The sequence below is a fragment of the Sinohyriopsis cumingii genome, chromosome 15 (assembly GCF_028554795.1).
Source record: "Sinohyriopsis cumingii isolate HCF-2022 chromosome 15, ASM2855479v2, whole genome shotgun sequence".
NCBI lineage: Eukaryota > Metazoa > Mollusca > Bivalvia > Unionida > Unionidae > Sinohyriopsis > Sinohyriopsis cumingii.
The window spans coordinates 10,044,670-10,066,302 of record NC_142975.1 but is presented as its reverse complement, the minus strand read 5'-3'; the positions used below and the strand labels follow the sequence as shown (position 1 = coordinate 10,066,302).

At 33.0% G+C, this 21,633-nt stretch overlaps 1 protein-coding gene across 1 annotated transcript in view; it reads right to left on the bottom strand.

Annotated features, from left to right (window-relative positions):
* The window catches only part of LOC149781248 (uncharacterized), a 117,369-nt gene extending 98,479 nt beyond the window's left edge, over nt 1-18,890 (bottom strand). Inside the window, exons 1-6 of the mRNA XM_089934725.1 lie at nt 18,765-18,890; nt 6,577-6,643; nt 5,636-5,718; nt 4,963-5,076; nt 2,059-2,193; nt 1,263-1,340 (exon numbers count right to left, since the gene is read on the bottom strand). Of these exons, the coding sequence (XP_089790851.1) occupies nt 1,263-1,340; nt 2,059-2,193; nt 4,963-5,076; nt 5,636-5,718; nt 6,577-6,643; nt 18,765-18,890 (603 nt within the window). The remainder of the gene's footprint in view (nt 1-1,262; nt 1,341-2,058; nt 2,194-4,962; nt 5,077-5,635; nt 5,719-6,576; nt 6,644-18,764) is intronic.
* Between the last annotated feature and the right edge of the window lie 2,743 nt (nt 18,891-21,633).

Below are 21,633 nucleotides of genomic sequence, written 5' to 3'. Positions count from 1 at the left end.
TAATGTTAAATTTCCCATTGTCCCTAGACAGTCCCACGATCTATTCCCCATGTTAAATTTCCCATTGTCCCTAGACAGTCCCACGATCTATTCCCCATGTTAAATTCCCATTGTCCCTAGACAGACCCACACTATAGTCCCCTGTTCCATTCCCCTTGTCCCTAGACAAGCCCAAACTCTATTCCTCATGTTAATTTGCCTTGTCCCTAGACAAGCCCAAACTCTATTCCCCATGTTAAATTCCCATTGTCCCTAGAGTGGCCCAGCGTTTTTCTCCATGTTAAATTTCCATTGTCCCTAGAGTGGCCCGGGGGGGGGGGGGGTCTGTAATGCTAATTCCCATTGTCCCTAGGGTGGCCCCATTCACTACTCTTGATCATTTCATTCGTGAAGTTATAATTTCTGACCCGATTATAACCTAACACTCATATTCTGCGCGTCTTAAATCATGCTCTTTACTAAAACAAACGCCATGTTTGCGTGGGTGAGTACTTTGTTTTCAGACAACATAATTATTTTATGTAACTGAATGTGTTCATAAGATGTAAATATTTCCTTAAATTTCCGTAACTTTGGGAGTTACTCCTCTAAGAACACACTTATGTAAAAATTCCACTCATTTATTTTGTCCGATTTTGTTTTTATAAATAATAAAAGTAGAACAACACTGGATGCCGATGACAGTATTGCCTGAACATAAACTGTACTAAAAACCGGAAAAGGAAAGTGAGCGATCTGTCTTGTTATCCACAACGACAGTAACCGTTTTGTTGGAAATTCAAAAAGATGACACCTTAGGGGACACCTGGAAACCATCAAATTAGAAATTATAAATTGAAAAGGAATGCCTACGTTTTGTGCCTCTTGTATATAATTATTTGCTTTTCTTCTTTAAAATCGGGGGGGGGGGATTACAAACAAATGGGGGGGACATGCTATTGAATGTTCTGTCAATGATAATCACATTTATCAGCAATGTATTCACAGTTTCTGAAACATATATGTTGCTGTGTGTAATATTGTTGACTAAGACATATTGCTATGAACTTAATATTTAAACCGCGTTGTGTTGTGGCAGATTCTGCTGAATCAGACGATACAGAAGACCCGTACATGTTAGAAACAAACTTCGGACACATAATCAAAAGGTACCGAAGTAAATAAATTAATAGATGTGTGAGATGTATATTTCATAATACTCAATCCTAATGCCGAGCTCGACCTAACCACTGAAAACTTGACAGAAGGACAACACCCTTTACCAGTCTCATGCCGTAGGTGACCGCCCGATCAAACGTCAGATATTTGTTCGTCTCCAGGAAGTGATAATGGCTTCCAATCTGTTGCCAAGGTAACATAAACGGGTGAGATACGTATTTAACATGCGAATAAAAATCTTTAAAACAAATGACAATCTTTTTTAAAAAAATGACAAGACCTTTACAGCAAATGACAAATTCTTTAAAAGACAAAATCCTTAAAACAAATGACAAAATCTTTAAAACAAATGACACGATCTTTAAAACAAATGACAAAATCCTTACAACCATGACAAAATCTTTAAAACAAAGGACAGAATATTTAAAACAAATGACGAAATCTAAGGAATAAAGTTATATGTACATTTGAAACACGAAAATCATAATTCAAAAACCATAAAGTAAAATCTTTCAACTAGAACATTGTTCACTGATGCCACACCTCGTGTCTGAAAAATAATCAAACCTCTAGCCAAATTGTGACCCATAGACGGACAAGAGTCATATTTTATGCCCCTACCACCGTTGTGTTGGGGCATATTTATCAGTCCAAAATATGCTGTTTAAATCAGAATTAGTCAAACTTTTAGGAATTTCAATCCAAACAGACAATGAACGAAATTAATTGGTTTGCTTGAAATGATATCTTTTGAGTAAAACAAAATATGTCATGTAAAAATGTTCTTAAAAACATCCATCTTTCAATCACATCAAATCGCCATAAATTCATACATTTTTTACGTTTTCTTATTGTGATTTTTACTGTTTACTCACATATGTAGAATTATATAATTAATACCTGAATTGGACGATCACATCGGCTAGTGACCTTAATATTCACAGTTCGTCGTCCTCGGTTAATGGCGATTTCATTTGACCCCGGGGTTATTTCTCCGGGTATGACATCCAAATGGGCATCGACTTCCAAGGGTTTCTTTAGTTGGGAAAGAGAAAATGCAAATTAATGTATAAATTCTGTCTTAATCCATAGTACAGTTTTGGTTGGATATAACCTTTACCGTGTTTGCATGTGTCTTATATTTTTTTGGGATATAGTTTTTACTGTGTTTAAAAAGTGTCTTAATCTATAGTTTTATTTTAGGATATAGCCTATACTGTGTTAAAAGTGTCTTAATCCATAGTTTTATCTTAAGATATAGCCTATACTGTGTTTAAAAGTGTCTTAATCCATAGTTTTATTTTAGGATATGGCCTATACTGTGTTTAAAAGTGTCTTAATCCATAGTTTTATCTTAGGATATAGCCTATACTGTGTTTAAAAGTGTCTTAATCCATAGTTTTATCTTAGGATATGGCCTATACTGTGTTTAAAAGTGCCTTAATCCATAGTTTTATCTTAGATATAGCTTATGTGTTTAAAAGTGCCTTAAACCATAGTTTTGTTTGGCTATAGCCTATACTGTGTTTAAAAGTGACTTAATCCATAGTTTTATTTTAGGATATAGCCTATAATGTGTTTAAAAGTGTCTTAAACCTTAGTTTGGTTTGGCTATAGCCTGTGCTGTGTTTAAAAGCGTTTTATTCCATAGATTTGTTTGGACATAGCCTGTACTTTGTTTGGAAGTGCCGCTCAAACCAACAAAATCCAAATCATGCCATTTTTCTCTTTGTATGAAAGGTATTTAAAAAGCCATTTGTGGTCTCTGCTCGTTTGTCTCATCCAGACCTTATAATTTTCTCCCTTGTCGGGTTCAGAAAATTAACTGCGTTTTATCAACTGTGAAAATCTCACTGAAATGTCTATATTAATTTTTTTCTTGTTGGGGGAGCATCTGCTTGGCTATCTCAACCCAAGTCTGCTTTTTAATCTGCCGTTCACCCATGTTGCACAAATCGTTCTGAGTTTCCAATGATCCTTCCGTATATTAAAAACAGCTACCATTAATGCTTGTGAAAATATAAATATCTTCCTCTGTATATCGAACGTATCATTAATTACCCCATTCACAGTAGCCACTTACTGTTCTCCAATCGCAGCCAACGGTCTTTCAGATCGCGAGTCATCTGCCATGGATTCTCGGTCATCGTTAACACCTCAAAGTTGTTGAATATGACAGTTTACCTTGATATAATTCAAAATGTTCCTTAAGAGCGCCCTGTGTTTTACAGTAACTATTTGCTCTGTAGCAAAATTGTTCTCTTTCTCCGACGTTTTTACGTCACTGTCATTTACCTGTGTTATATCAAAATCATATATCTACCGGTGTCGGCGTGCTGCAGTTGCAGATAATGTTTGAACGCTACTCTGATGATTGATTTGAATTAAATTTATTGACATTTTAAAATTAAAAATAGTTATAAGAAAATATTCAAACTTTTTAAATACCCTCGTATCTCTGTGCTTATCGCGAATGCGTCAAATTGCTGACAACATCCTTTCACTAGAATGCAAAAGGCAAGCAAATGATCTAGCATAATGCGGGGGGATATTTCACACTGGAATGACGATTAGGTAAAATATTAACTGACCATTTCCAATATGTTTGAGTACAATGTTGATATAGTTCTAATAGCATTCAAAACTATGTCATCGCCTGTAGGTCTTCTAAACACATAGTTATGGCTCAAAAGTGAATTCGTGAGATATATTTTACACAATTTAAAGTCGTAAGATATATTTCACATACATAATGTGAAGTTTAAATTTAATTACCTTGTCAATATGGACAACGCACTTTGAGATGAATGAAACGTATAAATGGAACTCAGGAAAAATGTGATTGCAGGTGAAAGTCGCTCGAAATCGATTATAATTATTTTTAGAAGCAACGGAAACACGAAAACTTTGAACTTGGGGACGAAGGTGGGAGCTAATGCTGGAACGTGTACCTCATCTACGATTAAGCATCGGAACAAGACGTAAATAGTCACTCAAATACGCAGCACATCATCATGTTCCTATACTTTGCTTAATTGACGATGCCCTATATCCGATGCCCTTTCTTCTTCCTTCTCCCTAACAACACCATCTCCATCTTTCCAACTCTCGTTAGAATCTGGTGTCTATCTAATCCCGATCATGACACAAAGGTTTAAAGGCTTGATCTACAACAGTATAGGAAGAGTTGTGAACCGTTAAAAATGAAGTCATATACCCTTGCTGGCGCGGAAGCACGCAATGTCAAATATAATCACACTCTCCTAATTTCTTCAAAAGTTATTTGAACAACAGGCATGCATAATCAAACGCGTGTACAATATAAATGTAATTTTGTCCAAAACGATTGCAGCGCATCTTGTTTGACGCTTTACTTTGTTGTTGACCTAAATGACCCCACCATGCTTGATAACAAACCAGCATTCCTTCATTTACAGATCAGGTAAAGTGCTGCACGCGTGATTTAAAAGGTGTCTAAACGTAACATTTACATTAATACAGGGTTATCGTGATCATTGACTCATTTCGTCTATTTGTACGAATCAGTGCAAGCTAATACTTTAGTAAGTAACAATCTATCCAACACAGCTCACATAAATATGTCGGTACGTGATACAAGGTCGTCGACGAAACATCATTATCGTTTCAAGATTGTTTCAATACACATACTGTAAGCATTTACTGATAAGGGACAGGTAAACAGTTAACGGGAGTACATGCATTAAAATAACACGTGATAATGACGAAAATAACGCAAGTAATGCAATAGAGAGAGAGAGAGAGAGAACGAGAGAGACAATATACATGGCCTTCATCTCTCTTGGAAAAGATCGCTAAATCAGGTAGAGGCAGAAAACTTCCATATAAGGCAAGTTTAAGGTCACCATCCTGTCGGCAAATCGGCGAATGAACTGTCACCTGCGAACAAAGTTAAAATATGAGAATTTCACATTGCTGAGCAGGATTTAAGAGAAAAACAAATGGAAAACAATCACGAAGTTTATCGTCAAAATTAAGCAAATTTAAATACTATGCTTAATTCGTACAATTTTAATTTTAATTTTAATTTCTGATGTAGATTATAGCATAACATTTTGTTTTGCTTTAAATTAATTCAGAGAATATTATTATAAACTGCATTTTTACTAATTGTCGTCTTAAAAACGATGTTCATTATCATTCTGATATCCCGAAGATCTTATAAACGGAAACATTCAGTGTAAAACGTGTTACGCAAATCTTTGTGTTTCACCAGCAAAAGAAAGCAAAGTGAACATGAAAATGTTGTCACAAAAGCTGAAAGAACAATTTGGCTTGTACTAATGCCTTCACCATAAATAATATCAAGGTCGAAATAAATTGTACTTCTTGCATACTTTTGCTTATGAACAAACATATATGCAAATGCCTTCATCATTATATATGCATGGACTGCAGTTCTGAACAAAAAATAGTAAACTAAAGAGACAGGACAAACCAGTTTTGTGCCATCTGGAAATGTTCCCTCAACTTGGACTTCCGTAATCATTTCTGGGACTCCCGGTAAAACCTGTCTTGTTCCTGAAGTAGGAAAGATAATAACGCAACATTGTGCGGACATTCTTTCTAATCTTTGCAAGTCCCAACTGTTCAATTTGTTCTGTTGTTTGCAAGTCTTAATTGCTACTTTTTCTATTATTCGAAAATCTCAATTGCCAATTTGTTCAGGCTTATCGCTCATAAAATTGAGAAAACAAAACAGAAAGTGTAAAGCTTGTTACACATTTACTGTATTCATTATCTTCCACAACCATATAAAAAGTCTAGAAGTCGTCGCCAAAGCAGTTCTATCCTTATACATGTTTTAGTTATTTCATCTCATCTCATCAAACAAATTGTACATATATTGAAAAGTGTTTACATACCAAACTACGTATACGAGGATGGATCAAAATTTTAAAACTTATTGTGCGCATTTACAGACCATCCTCTGTCATATCTCAAAGTTTGAAGTCTCTCTAAACGGAATAGGAGGTTTTACGTGACGTTATATTGACAAGCACGAATGCTTGCACGCACATCTTGTAGGACATGATCACATGATACTTACTTTTTATTTCAAATGCTTGAGAATAATGATATCGCAGTTTAGATTTAAAAAATGCACTGTTGACAATATTACAAGGACAGGAAACAAGCACTTAGAGCCACATGCAGGATTAAGTTTGCTTCTAACATTTATGTTTGTTCTCTTTAGAACACTTTTTATTTACAGAATCTTCGGGTTTTGAATTTTAGTGTGCTCAAATAAAAAATTAACACGAACATGATTCATTTAAATTTACTTAAGCTTCCTTTATTCTATTCTCTTCAAACATCATACCTTCTTGCCTTCCTTTCCTCATTTCTTCCTTGATTTACACACAATTTATTTCTTACCTAGCATTTCCCTTCCTTTACACATCAGCTGTGACACCGTGTATCCATCCCTTACTAACTCTAAAACCTGTAAATAGAAATGTCATATATATATATATATATATATATATATATATATATATATATATATATATATATATATATATATATATATATATATATATATATATATGTATATATATTCTCTATTTCTCTAAGTGCTCATCGAGTTCGACGCACTACCACATGGGCTCTAACACACACACACACACACACACACACACACACACACGCACGCACACACACACACACACGCACACGCGCGCGCGCGTTATAGCAACATGTTGGGGCCAAGAGTGGTCGAGTGGTTTAAGAGCTCACCGTTACGGATCACTACATTTTCACCTCGGTCTACGTGGATTCCAGTCTCGGGCTCGACCAATGTGGGTAAGTGAGAAAGCTTGCCGGTAGCTTCTCGTGGGTTGGTGGTTCTTCCCGGGGGTTTTCACAGGTTCTTCCTCCATCAATAATACTGGCCGCCATGCTTAGCCTATCTATCGTGTGCTGAAACATGGCGTTAAACCCCACAACAAACAGCAACAACTATTCCCATATTTATATATGAAACTGTCTTCTGTCTGTATCTGTTTGTGTTACATCATACACAGTTATGAGCGTCTTAACACATTTACGTCACATCACAGAACAACAATTATACGAAATGTTATGTCTGACTGATTATTCTGTGCATAATTAAAAAAGAATAAAATGGTCACTAGAGCTAGGTCAGTGTGAACCGGTTTTTACGATTGTCTCATTTCTCACAATGATAGCGCTTTTCGAACGTAATGACTCTATCAACAAAAGCGTCCAAGAAATGTCGGTAAATGCAGCAATACTTACCTTTATCATCGGTACTAGAAATGTCTGTCGCTTCTTTTGCTATCTGTGAATATTATTACTTAAGTTGAATATATCAAATCATGTTTTATGATTTTCAATATCAGTTAAATGGAATTAAATGAAAAACTGATTTGAATCAATGTCACTTGAAAAGTGTTACTGAGACCTAACTTTTAAATTTTTCGTCAGATTATGAGTAATGAGTGTATTTGGCATAGTTTCTACTCTAAGCCTCTTGTCAGAATACATTCAGATATACATAGTTCGATACACACGGTCAAAATTTTTTCTTCTTCCGCCTAACTGTGGTCCCCTAATTCCAGTACTGACACATCTACCATGCCCTCACGTACCAACCACTCTCTCACTCGATGACGTTACATCGGACATTAACGATAAAATCAAAGCCGGAGAATGACTGTATAAACGGCGTATACTTGAAACCTACTTCTTAAAGCCAAGTGGAAACTCGGATAGCGATTAGATGAGAACTTCGAAGTAAGTTTTGTTGCGGAAAAATATGGAGACACCTTACCGTACATAAATTTGGGTGTGCTAAATCCAAATTTACTGTTTGCCCTGATAAACTTTGACCCATAAGCCTAAATATTGTAATAATACAAAATGACATCCTTCATACAGAAAATCTGATATTCCACTCCAACAAAACTATGCAAGAAATGATGTTGATCATAGTTCAACATATGCAGCTAGACTTTCATATACTACTACTACTACTACTACTACTAATAATAATAATAATAATAAAAGTAATAATAATAATAATAATAATAATAATAATAATAATAATAATAACAGTGCGAGTGTGATTTGGATTTTTAACGTAGCTTTAACAATTTTTCCGTCATATCGCTATGATGTCTTCAGTGTGATAGTTTATAGTGATGTCTAGCACTGGGGCATCATGCTGCAGACATGTAGCATGATGTGCCAACCAGTCACATTATCTTGACAGCAGGCCGACCAGTCCCAACACTAACCTCTTAATGCTGAGCTCCTAGTCAGGCAACTGTTACTACCATTTGTATTAGTCTTTGTATGACTCGACCGGGGTTCGAACCCACGACCTCCCGCATCCACGATGAACTCTCTAAAAACTATGCCACTGGAGCGGTCATAATAATAATAATAATAATAATAATATAAACGTACTGATCCTTTGTAGATATATTAACGGCTTGGTATCTGGTTGAAATCTATCATCACCACACTTGCGAATTATGAGGATTACAGGGGTTAGGTCTGCAGTGAATCATCACCCCACGAGTTAATCAAGGTGAAATGCGTGGAGAGGGTCTTTTATTTGAGAAGATAAACCGAAAACATTATCTTTCAGCCAATGACCTTTGCGAGTTTAAGTCGTTATCTACACGCATTATTGCTATCGTAGGACTCCTTAGTGGGTTTTTTATATAGCCTTATCATGTTTTACACGGCCCAGGAGCAACGCAATCATACTAATTTACTGAAAAGATACTTTCGCCTGATGCTTGATGCGGCGGATGTAAGAAACGTACTTAAAAAAAGAGTGGGCAATTTAACCTGAAATTCTCTATGTTTAAATATAGATATAAGGAGATATTGTTTTTTTTAATGATTGTTTTTTTTTTTTTTTTTAACGGCGCATCAGCACTCTTAGGCTATTTAGCGCCAAACAAAGTGTTACTTGTATAATCTTTTAAAACTTATAAAAGGTTCTACATCGACCAGCGATATAAAAGAACAAATGGTTGAAATTAAAAACGGTAAGATGGTAACGGTGCAAAATAAAGCTTCCCGATCAACGGGAGATGTAAAAAAGATGAATAGGTATTAAAATGGGACGGAATGTATATTGCATAAAACTGCACAAGGTGATAGCATAAAAGTCAGAGTTTAGAGTAAATATTTACGGCTTTTTTAATGCATGACCTAAAAGCAAAGAATCGGAGGATCATAATTTTATTTGCCTCATCAACCTGATACGATTTTAAAGTTCATTTAGTGAAAAATGCGATCAGATAGATTATCGTAGATTACAGAGACAATCGTTAGCAGAGCAATTTTCAAAGAACTTGCTCATCGTAATCTTTTTGGGGTCAATTCAACGAAACATTTTTTTATGAATATTATCCAATTGTCATTTTTTTCACCGTCTGCTTTGGAAACGAATTTAACTGCTATCAAGTGTTGCGACTCTAGGTCTGAGGTGATCAAATTGAAAGATGAGAAACCAACAAGTTTATCAAGAAATCATTTATTTCTTTGAATACAAAAAGAACATTCAAAATACACTTACAGTATTGTGAATTAAATCCCAAATGATCGAATATGTTCTATCATTGGTCCAAAAGAATAGAATGTTCCGAATGATTTCCAATATTCTCGAATGTCCTGATGTGCCAGGCGTCTTGCATGTTTTGATGTACCACATTGATATTATCAAGAATGTATTATCCCAAAGCACATTTAATTCCAATGAATAAATACAATAAATAATTTCACTCAACTTACATCTGGACACAATTATAATCTCTGATCAGTGATTCCCAAATATAGCTATTAAACAGGAATGAATAATTGTTTACTTAAGCCATTATATACTTATTTCACTTGATCTATGTCACAATAGATTGCTCTGAAAAACAATTATTTTCAATTCAATAATATGAATTACATATAAATAATGGGTACAGCAATGGGTGTCCCATGGCTCCTTCATACGCTTCCCTTTTCATGGGTAAATTAGAAAAAGATTTTCTTCAAAACGAAAAGTTTAATCCATCTGTTTGGTTTAGATTTTTAGATGACATGTTTATGATCTGGAACCATTCAAATAAAGAACTGAAAAAATTTATTGATCGCCTGAATCATTTTCATCCGACGATTAAATTTACTTATACTGCATCAAGTAGGCATGTTTCATTTTTAGTTGTAAACGTAATAAAAAATACTGATAACACTATACCTACAAATATTCATATCAAGGAAACTAATATCCACCAATATTTGGAATATTCTTCATGTCATCCCGTGTCATGTAAAAACGGTATACCATATAGCCAGGCCAAAAGATACCGACGCATTATTTCAGATCATTGTCAATTACAAAATTCTTTGAATAAATTACGAACTTATTTCCATAATAGAAATTATCCTACATAAATAATTGATTCTGCACTGAACAAATCCCGTAATCTTACTCAACATGAAGCTTTAAACACAGCAGAATGTAAAATAGAGAGAGATGTAATTCCTTTCACAATACAATACAATCCTTCATTACCTAATATAGGTCGTATAATTAATAAATATTATAGTCTCCTAAATTTATCCAATAAAACTAGCGTCAAATCACTTTTCAAAATTAAACCAATTCTCGCTTATAGAAGACCCAAGAATTTGCAAGATTCTTTTAATCAGAACTAAACAGACAGAAAATAAAAAAATACACTTTTCGTCATCTAAATGTAACAGACACCGATGCTCTCAATGTGCAAACATAAGAGAAAGTACTTCTTTCAGTAGTGCTAATACAAAAAAGGTATTTTCTCTACGCGATAACACTAACTGCATATCAACTGATGTGATTTATTTAATAACCTGTAAAAAAATGTAGCATACAATATGTTGGACAAACACTACAACAAGTTTCTAAGAGAATGAATTATCATCGCTTTCATATAAAAAAAAATTATAGAGATCCTCAGTTTTCCTCCAATGTTTCAAGACATTTTAACACCAATAATCACTCTCTACTTGATTTTTCTTTCATGCCAATAGATATTGTGCATGGTGACATGAATAGACTTATAAAAGAAACTTATTGGATTCATAAGTTAGATACTCTGTATCCTAATGGACTTAATGCTAATGCACTATATAAAATTGTATAATTTAAATTGATATATTGTATATCCTTTATAACAATATAATTATATGTATGACTGTTTGTCTCTAGTTTATTTTATTATTTTACTAATTCAAGTTTCATTAGAGACTCGTGTATCTTTTAGATCCTGTCAAATATAATTATGATGATGCATATCATTTATAACGTTACGTAATGACGTAATTGTTGTTTTAAAATAAAAGACGTCATCCGTTACTTTCAAAACATTTCGTGCCCGAAGAAGCATACATTAAATGCGAAACTAGTTGCACAGAATTTTCGGCGTTTGTGTTGTTTTTTATCACAATTTAGAAACTGATGGTAACTGAAGACCAGATCTATTGACAGGAACGGACGAAAAGTACAAGGATGTGTTCGAACACCTCAATAGAAAGCAGTATCATATATTATGTTTACTGTATACACATTTTACTGTAGATAGAATACCATATATCAATTGGGTTTCGAACCTTTCTTTAGCAGTTACTGGTCCATCTCAATAGGAGTTCGCACTTATCAACAGTAACTTTGAATAAAATCAATTAATTTAAAAGCTAATCTGATAACGAATAGATGAAGACATTTTCAAAACTATATATATATATATATATATATATATATATATATATATATATATATATATATATATATATATATATGACGGTCTATAAGTTTACAAGAATATCAATGATATTTCAACTGAAAATAAAAATAATTCAAGTAAATAATTCAAGTATCAGCTGTTTCGATTTCAAATTAGTCCAAATTCCTGAAATAGACTGCTATAATGAAAAGAAATGGAAATATTCCTACAAATGCATGATTTAGTTTGAAAGATACCTTTGATTTTGTATATACTTTTACAAAACAAAATCCCTATTTAATTATGCATACGTGGAGAAGAATAAATTCATTGAAACAAGCTAGATTAGATTTCGTTTTGATGTCATGGCAAAACTATAAAACAAATATCAAGTGAATCAAGTTATAGATCTCACTAAACTTATCATGCTAAGCATAGTAAACTTACGCTCAGATTATGTTATGACATGTTAGGGCTTGTGCAAAGTCAAAACGAATGACATAAATGACCTGAGCATAGAGGCTGAGACAGCAGCAGGGAATAAAGATTTGAAGAGGCTATGCAACTTCACGCGCACACTTTTACGGAAGACAAGGAACCTATCATTTAATTTAATTTATAATGTGTTGGTTATCCTTCTTTCTGTTAGTTAGTTTCTGGTCATAGAGTCGTAGGAAGATATGTTGTGACTTTAGAATCTTCTGGAATGAAAAATTTCATTAAGTGACAGAGTACTTTCAGAAAATGGTAATTGTATAATTTTATATAAATATTAATCATTCTTGCCTGAACATTTGAAGCAGAATTGTTATTTTTGTTGAGTTCAGAATTTGAATTTGGTGGATTAATTTATTCAAATCATTATTCACTGGAATTACAGAGTGATCATTAGTATTCCTTGTCTGGAATATTAACCTGGAATTATTGTGAATGTAGACAAAGACATTTTTGGATTGTATTTTTGCAACTTATTTGGAATACGACTGGAATTCAATTGAAACTTCATACATTTGGAATTGTGATAGAACTTTTAGGACTATTTGGGATTAAATTCATAATCCTGTTATTTCTTTTTAATTGTTCACCTTGTATTGTAGAGAAATAAATTATTTGTTGAATTTTACAAAACTTGATGGTTCGTGTTCTTTTCTCTTACTTAGTTTAAGATCATTGATTTGTAACAGAAAATTGGTCGCTCGTCCGGGATAGCGATTTCTCTATACTATTTTTAAAAAAATTGATTCTGAAATTTAGAATCACTTTGTTTCGGAATTTATTTTAATTCTATGTATTTGAAACATTTCGTGAAACCAACAAGCTTTTACACTATCATCTAAAGTGGAAAACTTTATTTTAAATCAAACCCAGGAAGGCTTAGATTCATTGAAGAGAGGATGAATAACACCTTATTTGACAATATGATCAGTTTGAGGAGAATGTTTTTTTTTTTTAACGAAGCGAGAAAATACAAAGTAGTTTGCTTTCTATCTGATAGAAAAGAATTTTTTGGATAAAAGGACAAATGGATCTCCAGAAAGACAAAAGAGAATTGCAGTTGCAGAAAGAGGAAAGGGAGACTGAAAGAGAAGATGGGCTTATGCAAATGCAAAGAGAAGAGGAAGAGAGGAAATAAAGATGCAGAGAAATGGAAACCAAAGAAAGGAAATTCAGTTTCTTTAGAATAAAAGAATTAGAGCTGGCAAGTGGAACAACATAGACCCACCCCCATTATATACAAGTTTTTTTTAAATAAAATGCTGAAAATTTGAAATGGCCAAGAGAATATAGTACTCTATTTTTAAATGGTACTTACTTGAAAAGATTGTGAAGTCAATACTCCACTGTCAGTATAATAAAGTGCTGTTTATTGTGAAGTTAAGAAATTTATCTATAAGGGTTATGAGTTGGTAACCTGAGGTATGTCAACAAAGGTTTAGGAACTCTAATAGAAGAACCTTGATAGATGCATGTTGAATGTGCAACAGTAAAAGAACAATTATGTGATAGGTGGTTCTCAACTAAGCAAATTGGTTAACACTTCGATAACCCTTATTAAGTGAAGAGTTCAATGATTGTGTCCACAGTGACGCAGTTCTTTGGATGAACAAAAGGTGGAAACGTTAGAAAATGTTACATTGTCCAGTTGACGATACTTTCTTGACTCATAAAGTTTTATTTCACAGTAAGTCTTCTACTAAACAGTTAATTGGTAAAGGCCTTTCAGTCTCATACTTTCAAAACTCGAACTGATACAACTTTTAGGAATCAAGTTTCTGATAAAACTGATCAGAAATCATTATCTTTTCCTACGTGCACCTGTTGCAAGAAGAAACGGCACGTTGTTTCTGATTGCAAATAATTGAAAAAAGCAACAAACTCAAGACGCTTTAGAGTTATACAAATCTCCAGTATATATAATGCGGTAAAATTCTCTTGGTAGTCTGACTATGTCGAAAGGTTAGTGGTCTTTATCGATTTTCACATACCAAGACTTTATTTTTCTTTCCTCCGGAGTTGGGGTTAAAAGTTCAAACAAGCAAATGCATGTTTTCAAGACCCGTTGCTAGCTCATGCAAACGTCCCATGATTTGCGTTTTCAAATTCATTTGATTAAATTCAACTATTCTATGGTTTGTATTGCTGGAACCAATCTGTTAACTCTATCCAGGGCACCTTTAAGCCGCTGCTATGAGAGTGCCGGAGAACACCAGGCTGAGACTAATGCCTATTTTGATTTCTTGGGGTGTAATTGGATCAAACTGAATACTCAAATCTGAATATTAAAATGATATGATCCGCAAAGAATTATTCAATTTTCTGGACATGGGTGGCAGGGAAATCTTGACGGAAAGCTTACATCGTACTGTTCAGACAGAGGTGAATTTACAGACCAGAATGGTATCTAAATGAGTGTTACACTTTTGATCGTACCTGAATAGTTAGCAAAATATATTGTTGAGAGAAATTTGCGATGGTTACAAGGGAATTGTTGCATGCCACAAAAATACCACAATGTCAGTTAGGAGGAAAGGACTAAGCCCTGATCTGATATAATTCGTAAAATCTTGCCAAAAATTTAATAAAATTCACGAAAGAGCAGGCTAAACCAATGAAAGCAAGTGATTTCCAAATAAAACGTGGAAAGAAGTTGCATCATATTTATTTGAACCTAATGCTCAAATGTATATGTTGATAATTTAATATTTTTCAGAGCACATATAAATAGTAAAACTGCGAGGAACAGGTTAAAAACGGATAGCCAATAATGTCACATGCTTTGCGCGACACGGTATTCCAGAAGTAATAATTTGATATAATCATCGGCTAGATGAAACCTCATTATTTCATGAATTTACAAGTAGTCATATATACACAGAATAATGATATTGCTGTTGAAGGGATGATTAAAATGAATACCATTCATACATAACTATTTTAAAATATTGTGATAAACCTAGTGTGTGTTATTTGTATTTGCATTTCCTATTTTAGATACTTTAGATTTTATTGATCATTTGACAATTTTAAATATTCGGTACTAGGAGGAAAATTGTCAAACGCAATTAGCCAGTATCAAGGAACAGACATATAATGCAGAGTGCTGAGACTTTATGGTCGCATGGATTAGTTTTGCTAACTGGATCCTCTTTAATTTCTCAACATGTGATATTCTTGCGATATTCTAATGTATAAGTATACTGTTATTTGAGATAGGAATAATTTTGAATTAGGTGTTTGGGCCATGTTTGGGCCTCATGACGTAAAGTACCAATCTTCGGTTTGATGGTCTTGCTGACGAGTCATACAACTGTGGAACAAGTAAAACCATATAGGTGTGAATCAGATTTTCTTGATATGTAGTCATTGGGTGATTAGATAAATATATTAGTTGTATTATATGTGTACTTAAGGAATCATCAGCTGACTGTTGTCTTGATGATTGTGGAAATAGATAAAACATTGGCCCTTAAGCCAGGCTTAAGCAGATGCTGGTTGATTCGCACGGTAGCGAAACCCCTTGTATGCAAAAATATTAATGATCATTCCATGTAGCTGATTGGTCATCAATATATATATATATATACATACATATACACATATATATATATATATATATATATATATATATATATATATATATATATATATATATATATATATATATATATATATATATATACACATATATATATATATATACACATATATATATATATATATATATATATATATATATATATATATATATATATATATATATATATATATATATATATATATTATTTCGACTGCAAGAACAAATTTAAAGACCTAATAATGTATTCTACCTTAAATATTCTCAGCATGTTTTTTATGCTTTCTAATTTCACGGTGTTTGTTTTTGTAATCATATCACTATATGTTTTTTATCTTACAGGTGTTGTGTAATGTTGTAAAGCGCTTAGAGCTTCTAAAGATTAGCCGCTTTACAAAGTCCTCATTATATATATATATATATATATATATATATATATATATATATATATATATATATATATATATATATATATATATATCTATATATATATATATATATATATATATATATATATATATATAACATAAAATATTACCGTAATGCGTGTATTAATCAATGAAATGGAGATAAAATGAAAGTAACAGCAACAAAAGATAATAATAATAATAATAATAATAATAATAATTAACTAATTAATTAAATCATGTGATGTTATGTCATTGTAAGTATTATTCATCACATAATTACATTTAATTAATAATATATGGAGATAATTTTCCAGAGTTCTAATCTTGGTAAATTTCGTTGAAGTCAGCAATGCGGGAAAAAATATGATATTCTCGAGCCTTTCTAAACCAAAAACTGTATACACTTCTTTTTAGCGGCAAATAATATTGTCATCCTAAACTCGTACTCATCTTCCAGCAGATTGCGAATAGCAACAAGTCTTTTTATTTATTGGCTTAGAGTGTGGCCTCTTCCATCTCTCTGAATCAATATGCAAATTATGGGCAGATATCCTTATTTTTAAAGGGATTTTCACTGTTGCTACATTAAAATATTCCTAAATGCCCAAATATGATGATAAATTTCCATTTAATCTAGCTCTTGAAGATTCTCTTATTCTAGATTGCCAGTTTTTATATCTAGATTGCCAATTGTTAATATCTAGATTGCCACTTTTTGATACCTAGATTGACAGTTGTTGATATCTAGATTGCCACTTTTTTATACACTGGATAGATGACGTTGTTTGACTAAAGATATGGAAACATTTGTCTTCCCAACAACTTGATTAATCCGCACTTCAACCAGAACAAATATATTTGCTAGTATATGAGGATACAAACTTAGTTCAGCATTTCAGAACGCGGTAATATATATTGATCTGCAAAGTTGTTAAATCCAAATCACCATATACTGCTAATGTTGAGTCCCTATTTAGCCACGAGAAGACCTTTAAGACCTTTAAGAAAATTGAAGTGTTACCATTCAACATCATTTCAGTAAATAAACCCACAAAGTTAAGACTCTGTGAAAGTAGTGTGTCAGAAAGTTAAAATTGTACCTTAAAGGGCAAATTTCTAAACTTGAATATTATATTTATCCATTGCAAATTATGACTCAGTTTGTGTGCCTAAAATTTGATGGGCAAGTGTTGTTTGTTTTTATTTAATAAAACCTGATGTAAAATCGCTTACGAAGAAGTAAAATTTATTAACATCTAGCTCTATGATTTATGAAAGAAAAGAAATTATCATCTGTTATTGTTCTTCCCTTGCGGGGAACCATATTTTTTGTATTAACTTTATGGTACCGCTTATCAAATTATGCATATAGAGCACATATCGTGCAGTGCCATTTACCAAAAGGATACAACCCTGAAATGTATTGAAAAATTGCTGATCGGAAGAAAATTAAAAAATTCTTTGAAACTCGCTCCAGGACAAATTGCAGAAGAAATGCCAAGATTTAAAGTGACTGGAGAAATCGTATAATTACAAGCAAACTCGAAAGTAAAAATTATGAGGACAAAATTCAACTAAGCAAGAAAAGATTAATCACAGATAATTGGTGGGTTTTTTTAACGTATTGTTAAATTTGAGGAATGTACAGCTCGCTCATACATGGTAGCAGCGAATGAGAAAGAGCTACCTTGTAGTATGACCAACTTTATTCCGATGCCTACGACGTTCTCAGAGACCGCCCGATTAAATTTTTAATAAACCATAATCCTTTGTCTGACTTTAACAAAAGCATGGCAGCACCGGTCAGGCAAAATGGATATTTCTCAAGTTGGGAGACTTTCAAAACCACCTCGGTGAAAGAACTTTTAATAGCCTACAATTCGGATATTATCTTGTTTGTTTATACATTTCTGTATAATTCTATCAGTGTATGAATTTTCAACGTACTATACCAATATCAATAAACTCTGTAACAATACAATACTTTTTTTGTGCAAAATTCAATATATTTGTAATTACTGTTCCAAAATTTGGGTAAAGCTTTTAAAAACAAATTTGTAGAGAAATAACTGAACAGGGTTAAAAAAAACACAGCACCATATGAAAAGTGTTTTTAAACTATTAACAAGTTCTATTTCATAATATATTTGTTCTATAACAATTCTGAAGTGCTCTGAGTTTATTAACAAATTTTCTCTCTCTCTCTCTCTCTCTCTCTCTCTCTCTCTCTCTCTCTCTCTATATATATATATATATATATATATATATATATATATATATATATATATATATATATATATATATATATATATATCGGAAAGATTAATATACAAGAATTATATTTACCTGTGACACTATGAGTGCGATTGCCTCTGGGTGATTCAGTCGGACGCCCCTGGCTAGCCTCTTTTGAGCCAAATATCCGCATTGGTGGATCAACAGTCCTTCCACTTCCCTTGGCGATAGCTTCATCTTTTTTCCCTTCTGACCTGCACTTGTCAATGCCAAGATACTTGTTTTGTCTTGTACAGTCGAAATCCTTTCAATCCTTTATATTCTCTTAAATTTATATCTAGGAAAAGTACAAATCATGAACTCAGGTAGGTAAAACTAGATCCAGGTTACATGGATGTGAAGGGTCAAGGACGTGTGCTGAAAGTTGGATGATCTGGTTGTAATTGATATATTTTAGCTTGACCGACTTTCTCTTATCTGGTAATACGTAAAGAATATCCAGGCTACATCTGGTAGAATGTAAAGGGTAATAGGAAAGTTAATGGAATTTTTATAATCTCGCCTTTTAAAACAAAATACCAGAGATGAGTCTAAAGTGGAATAGAACTGAAAATTCAAACGCGTACATCGCCTTGGTCAACTCAATATTCGAAACGCCACAAACAACCCAAATTGTACACTGATACAGTGACCAATCGTACCGAAATTTCACGAATCGAGGAGTGAGATATAAAAAGAACAATTGTACCATGAACCTTTTGTCGATAACAATAACCGTCAAAGTTGAAAAGCGACAGAAGGGAACCTTTACTACCCACTTGTCGCGAAGCAAGAAAAAAGACCCTCAAAAACAGAGGTAAATTGGTAAAAGACAATGTGTATTTCAGCGGCAATTCGTCGTCTGAAATAGATGCTATAGAGATGACTAAATATAGGATGGATAATAATACAATGATGGCCAATCGACTCAATATAAATAAAGATCGCAATCATCGGTTAAAAATATTATAAATAGTTGGTTGCTTAGTATCCAAAAAGGAAGAAGGTCCCATAAATTCACATCGCTAATTGTAACTTTTTTTCTTCAGGTTTTGTAAATGTATCTACACTAGGAAAATGACATTGTTTATTTTTCCTTTTTTTTTTAACGTGAATGATGTTAGCATCTAATTTGATTTACTTTTGTCATTCAGAACAAAATTAACAGACTTAAATTATATTGAATTCGATTATGAACATTCATTCTTTATGGAAAATCGTAACAGTATATCAGGTGGAAACATTGTCCATTAAAAAAGTTCAAAACAATACATTCATAAAACAGAAATTAGATCTTAGTTTATAAAATAGATCAACACATATACGGAAAAGGTTTCCATGTTGATTATGGCAGCATATTTGGAACCTTATATATCCTACCCGAGGAATGACTATGTACATGCGATGATCTTTTAGGCTAATTGTATGAAACCAGGTATGCATATGTGGAAAAGGATAAATATTACAAGCTTATAGAGCAAAACATCGATTTTTCAGTCTCATCTGGAGACAGCAATTTCGTCTGGACGATCGAAGTGTAGTATACAAGCTGAAAGTGAATATAATTGAAAGAATGGGCCCAAAACTCGTACGTATTACTGTAATCAGAAAGGGAAAATACATTTTGCAGATATTTGACATGTTTAAGAACAGACAACAAAAAAATAATACCAATATCATGAAGTTACTTTAATCAAATACCAAAATTCATAAGATTATACTTTTGCTTTTCGTACCTATCGGAGATCTACTTGGAGTATCCCTGATTGAATAACAGAGTACACATTTTTTCTTAAAACAAACAATTTTTTTTTCCTAATACCAGTGTAATTACAGCTGTACGATATGTTTGTTTCCGATTTATGTTACTCTTTTGTATGCTGGCGTCGTGATCGCCAAATCTGTTTTATATAGATAAACGTACATTGTAAAAAGTAAAGAAAAAAATCGGAGGACACGGTACTAGCTTGCACAATCGAATAATCGGGATAGTCACAGTACTGAAAATTAAAGTTGTTTTGTATACTACTTTATGACAATAATAAAGCTTTGCATCCTTTTGGAGAATAATGTTGTTCATGAACTGTATCATGTATCAAATTAGTTATTCCAAAAATATCATAAATTTTCATCCAGTTAAGATAATAAAATGTACAGCTATGAATATAAGTTGATTTTATTATATACTTAAGTGTGAAATATAGAGAGTTATTGGCAATATAATTTTTATATTTGTATTATTCTAATATTTTCACATGTGAAAAATATATCCTTACGTTTTCATATGTGAAAATATAAGCTATCCCCTCAGGCCATGCAATGTTTGCATGTGTGTGCTCTTGCATGTGTGTGCCGTACATTTCAGACAGGGAAATCAACCTTCGAGGACGAAACTGGACCAGACGCCGTTTGCTTCTCTCGGAAGGTATTTATTCTCCCGGGTGCTCGACGCGAGCATGATGTTGAGAAGAAAAACAAAAATAATCGGCAGGAAAAATATCATACAGAGTGACAAAATACATCAGATTACCCCCATGACCCGTTCTAACATAGGACCCTCTCTATCATACTATATAATTTATTATACTATATAAGAGAGAAGGTAAGTAACTTCCAAATACTTCGTTCCACCCATAACTCTCGATTTCCTTCTGCCTTTTCCGCCTTTAAAGGCACACATCCATATTCTATGACTAGCATTACTCCTGGGATATTCTTCTATTCATCGTTTACTTTTCTACATTGTACCAAACTGAAGATACGGGCTCCAAAATGTGTGATTTTCGCGAATTTTTACTATTGAGAAAAGTCCGAGCTTATGTGAAAACCGGTCAAAATTTCAAAATTACTACATGTACCATGTTTGCGACTCTACGATACATCCCTTCTTTAATTACAGAATAGTGGTAGATGGAAAATTAAGTTTTTACTAACCATTTGT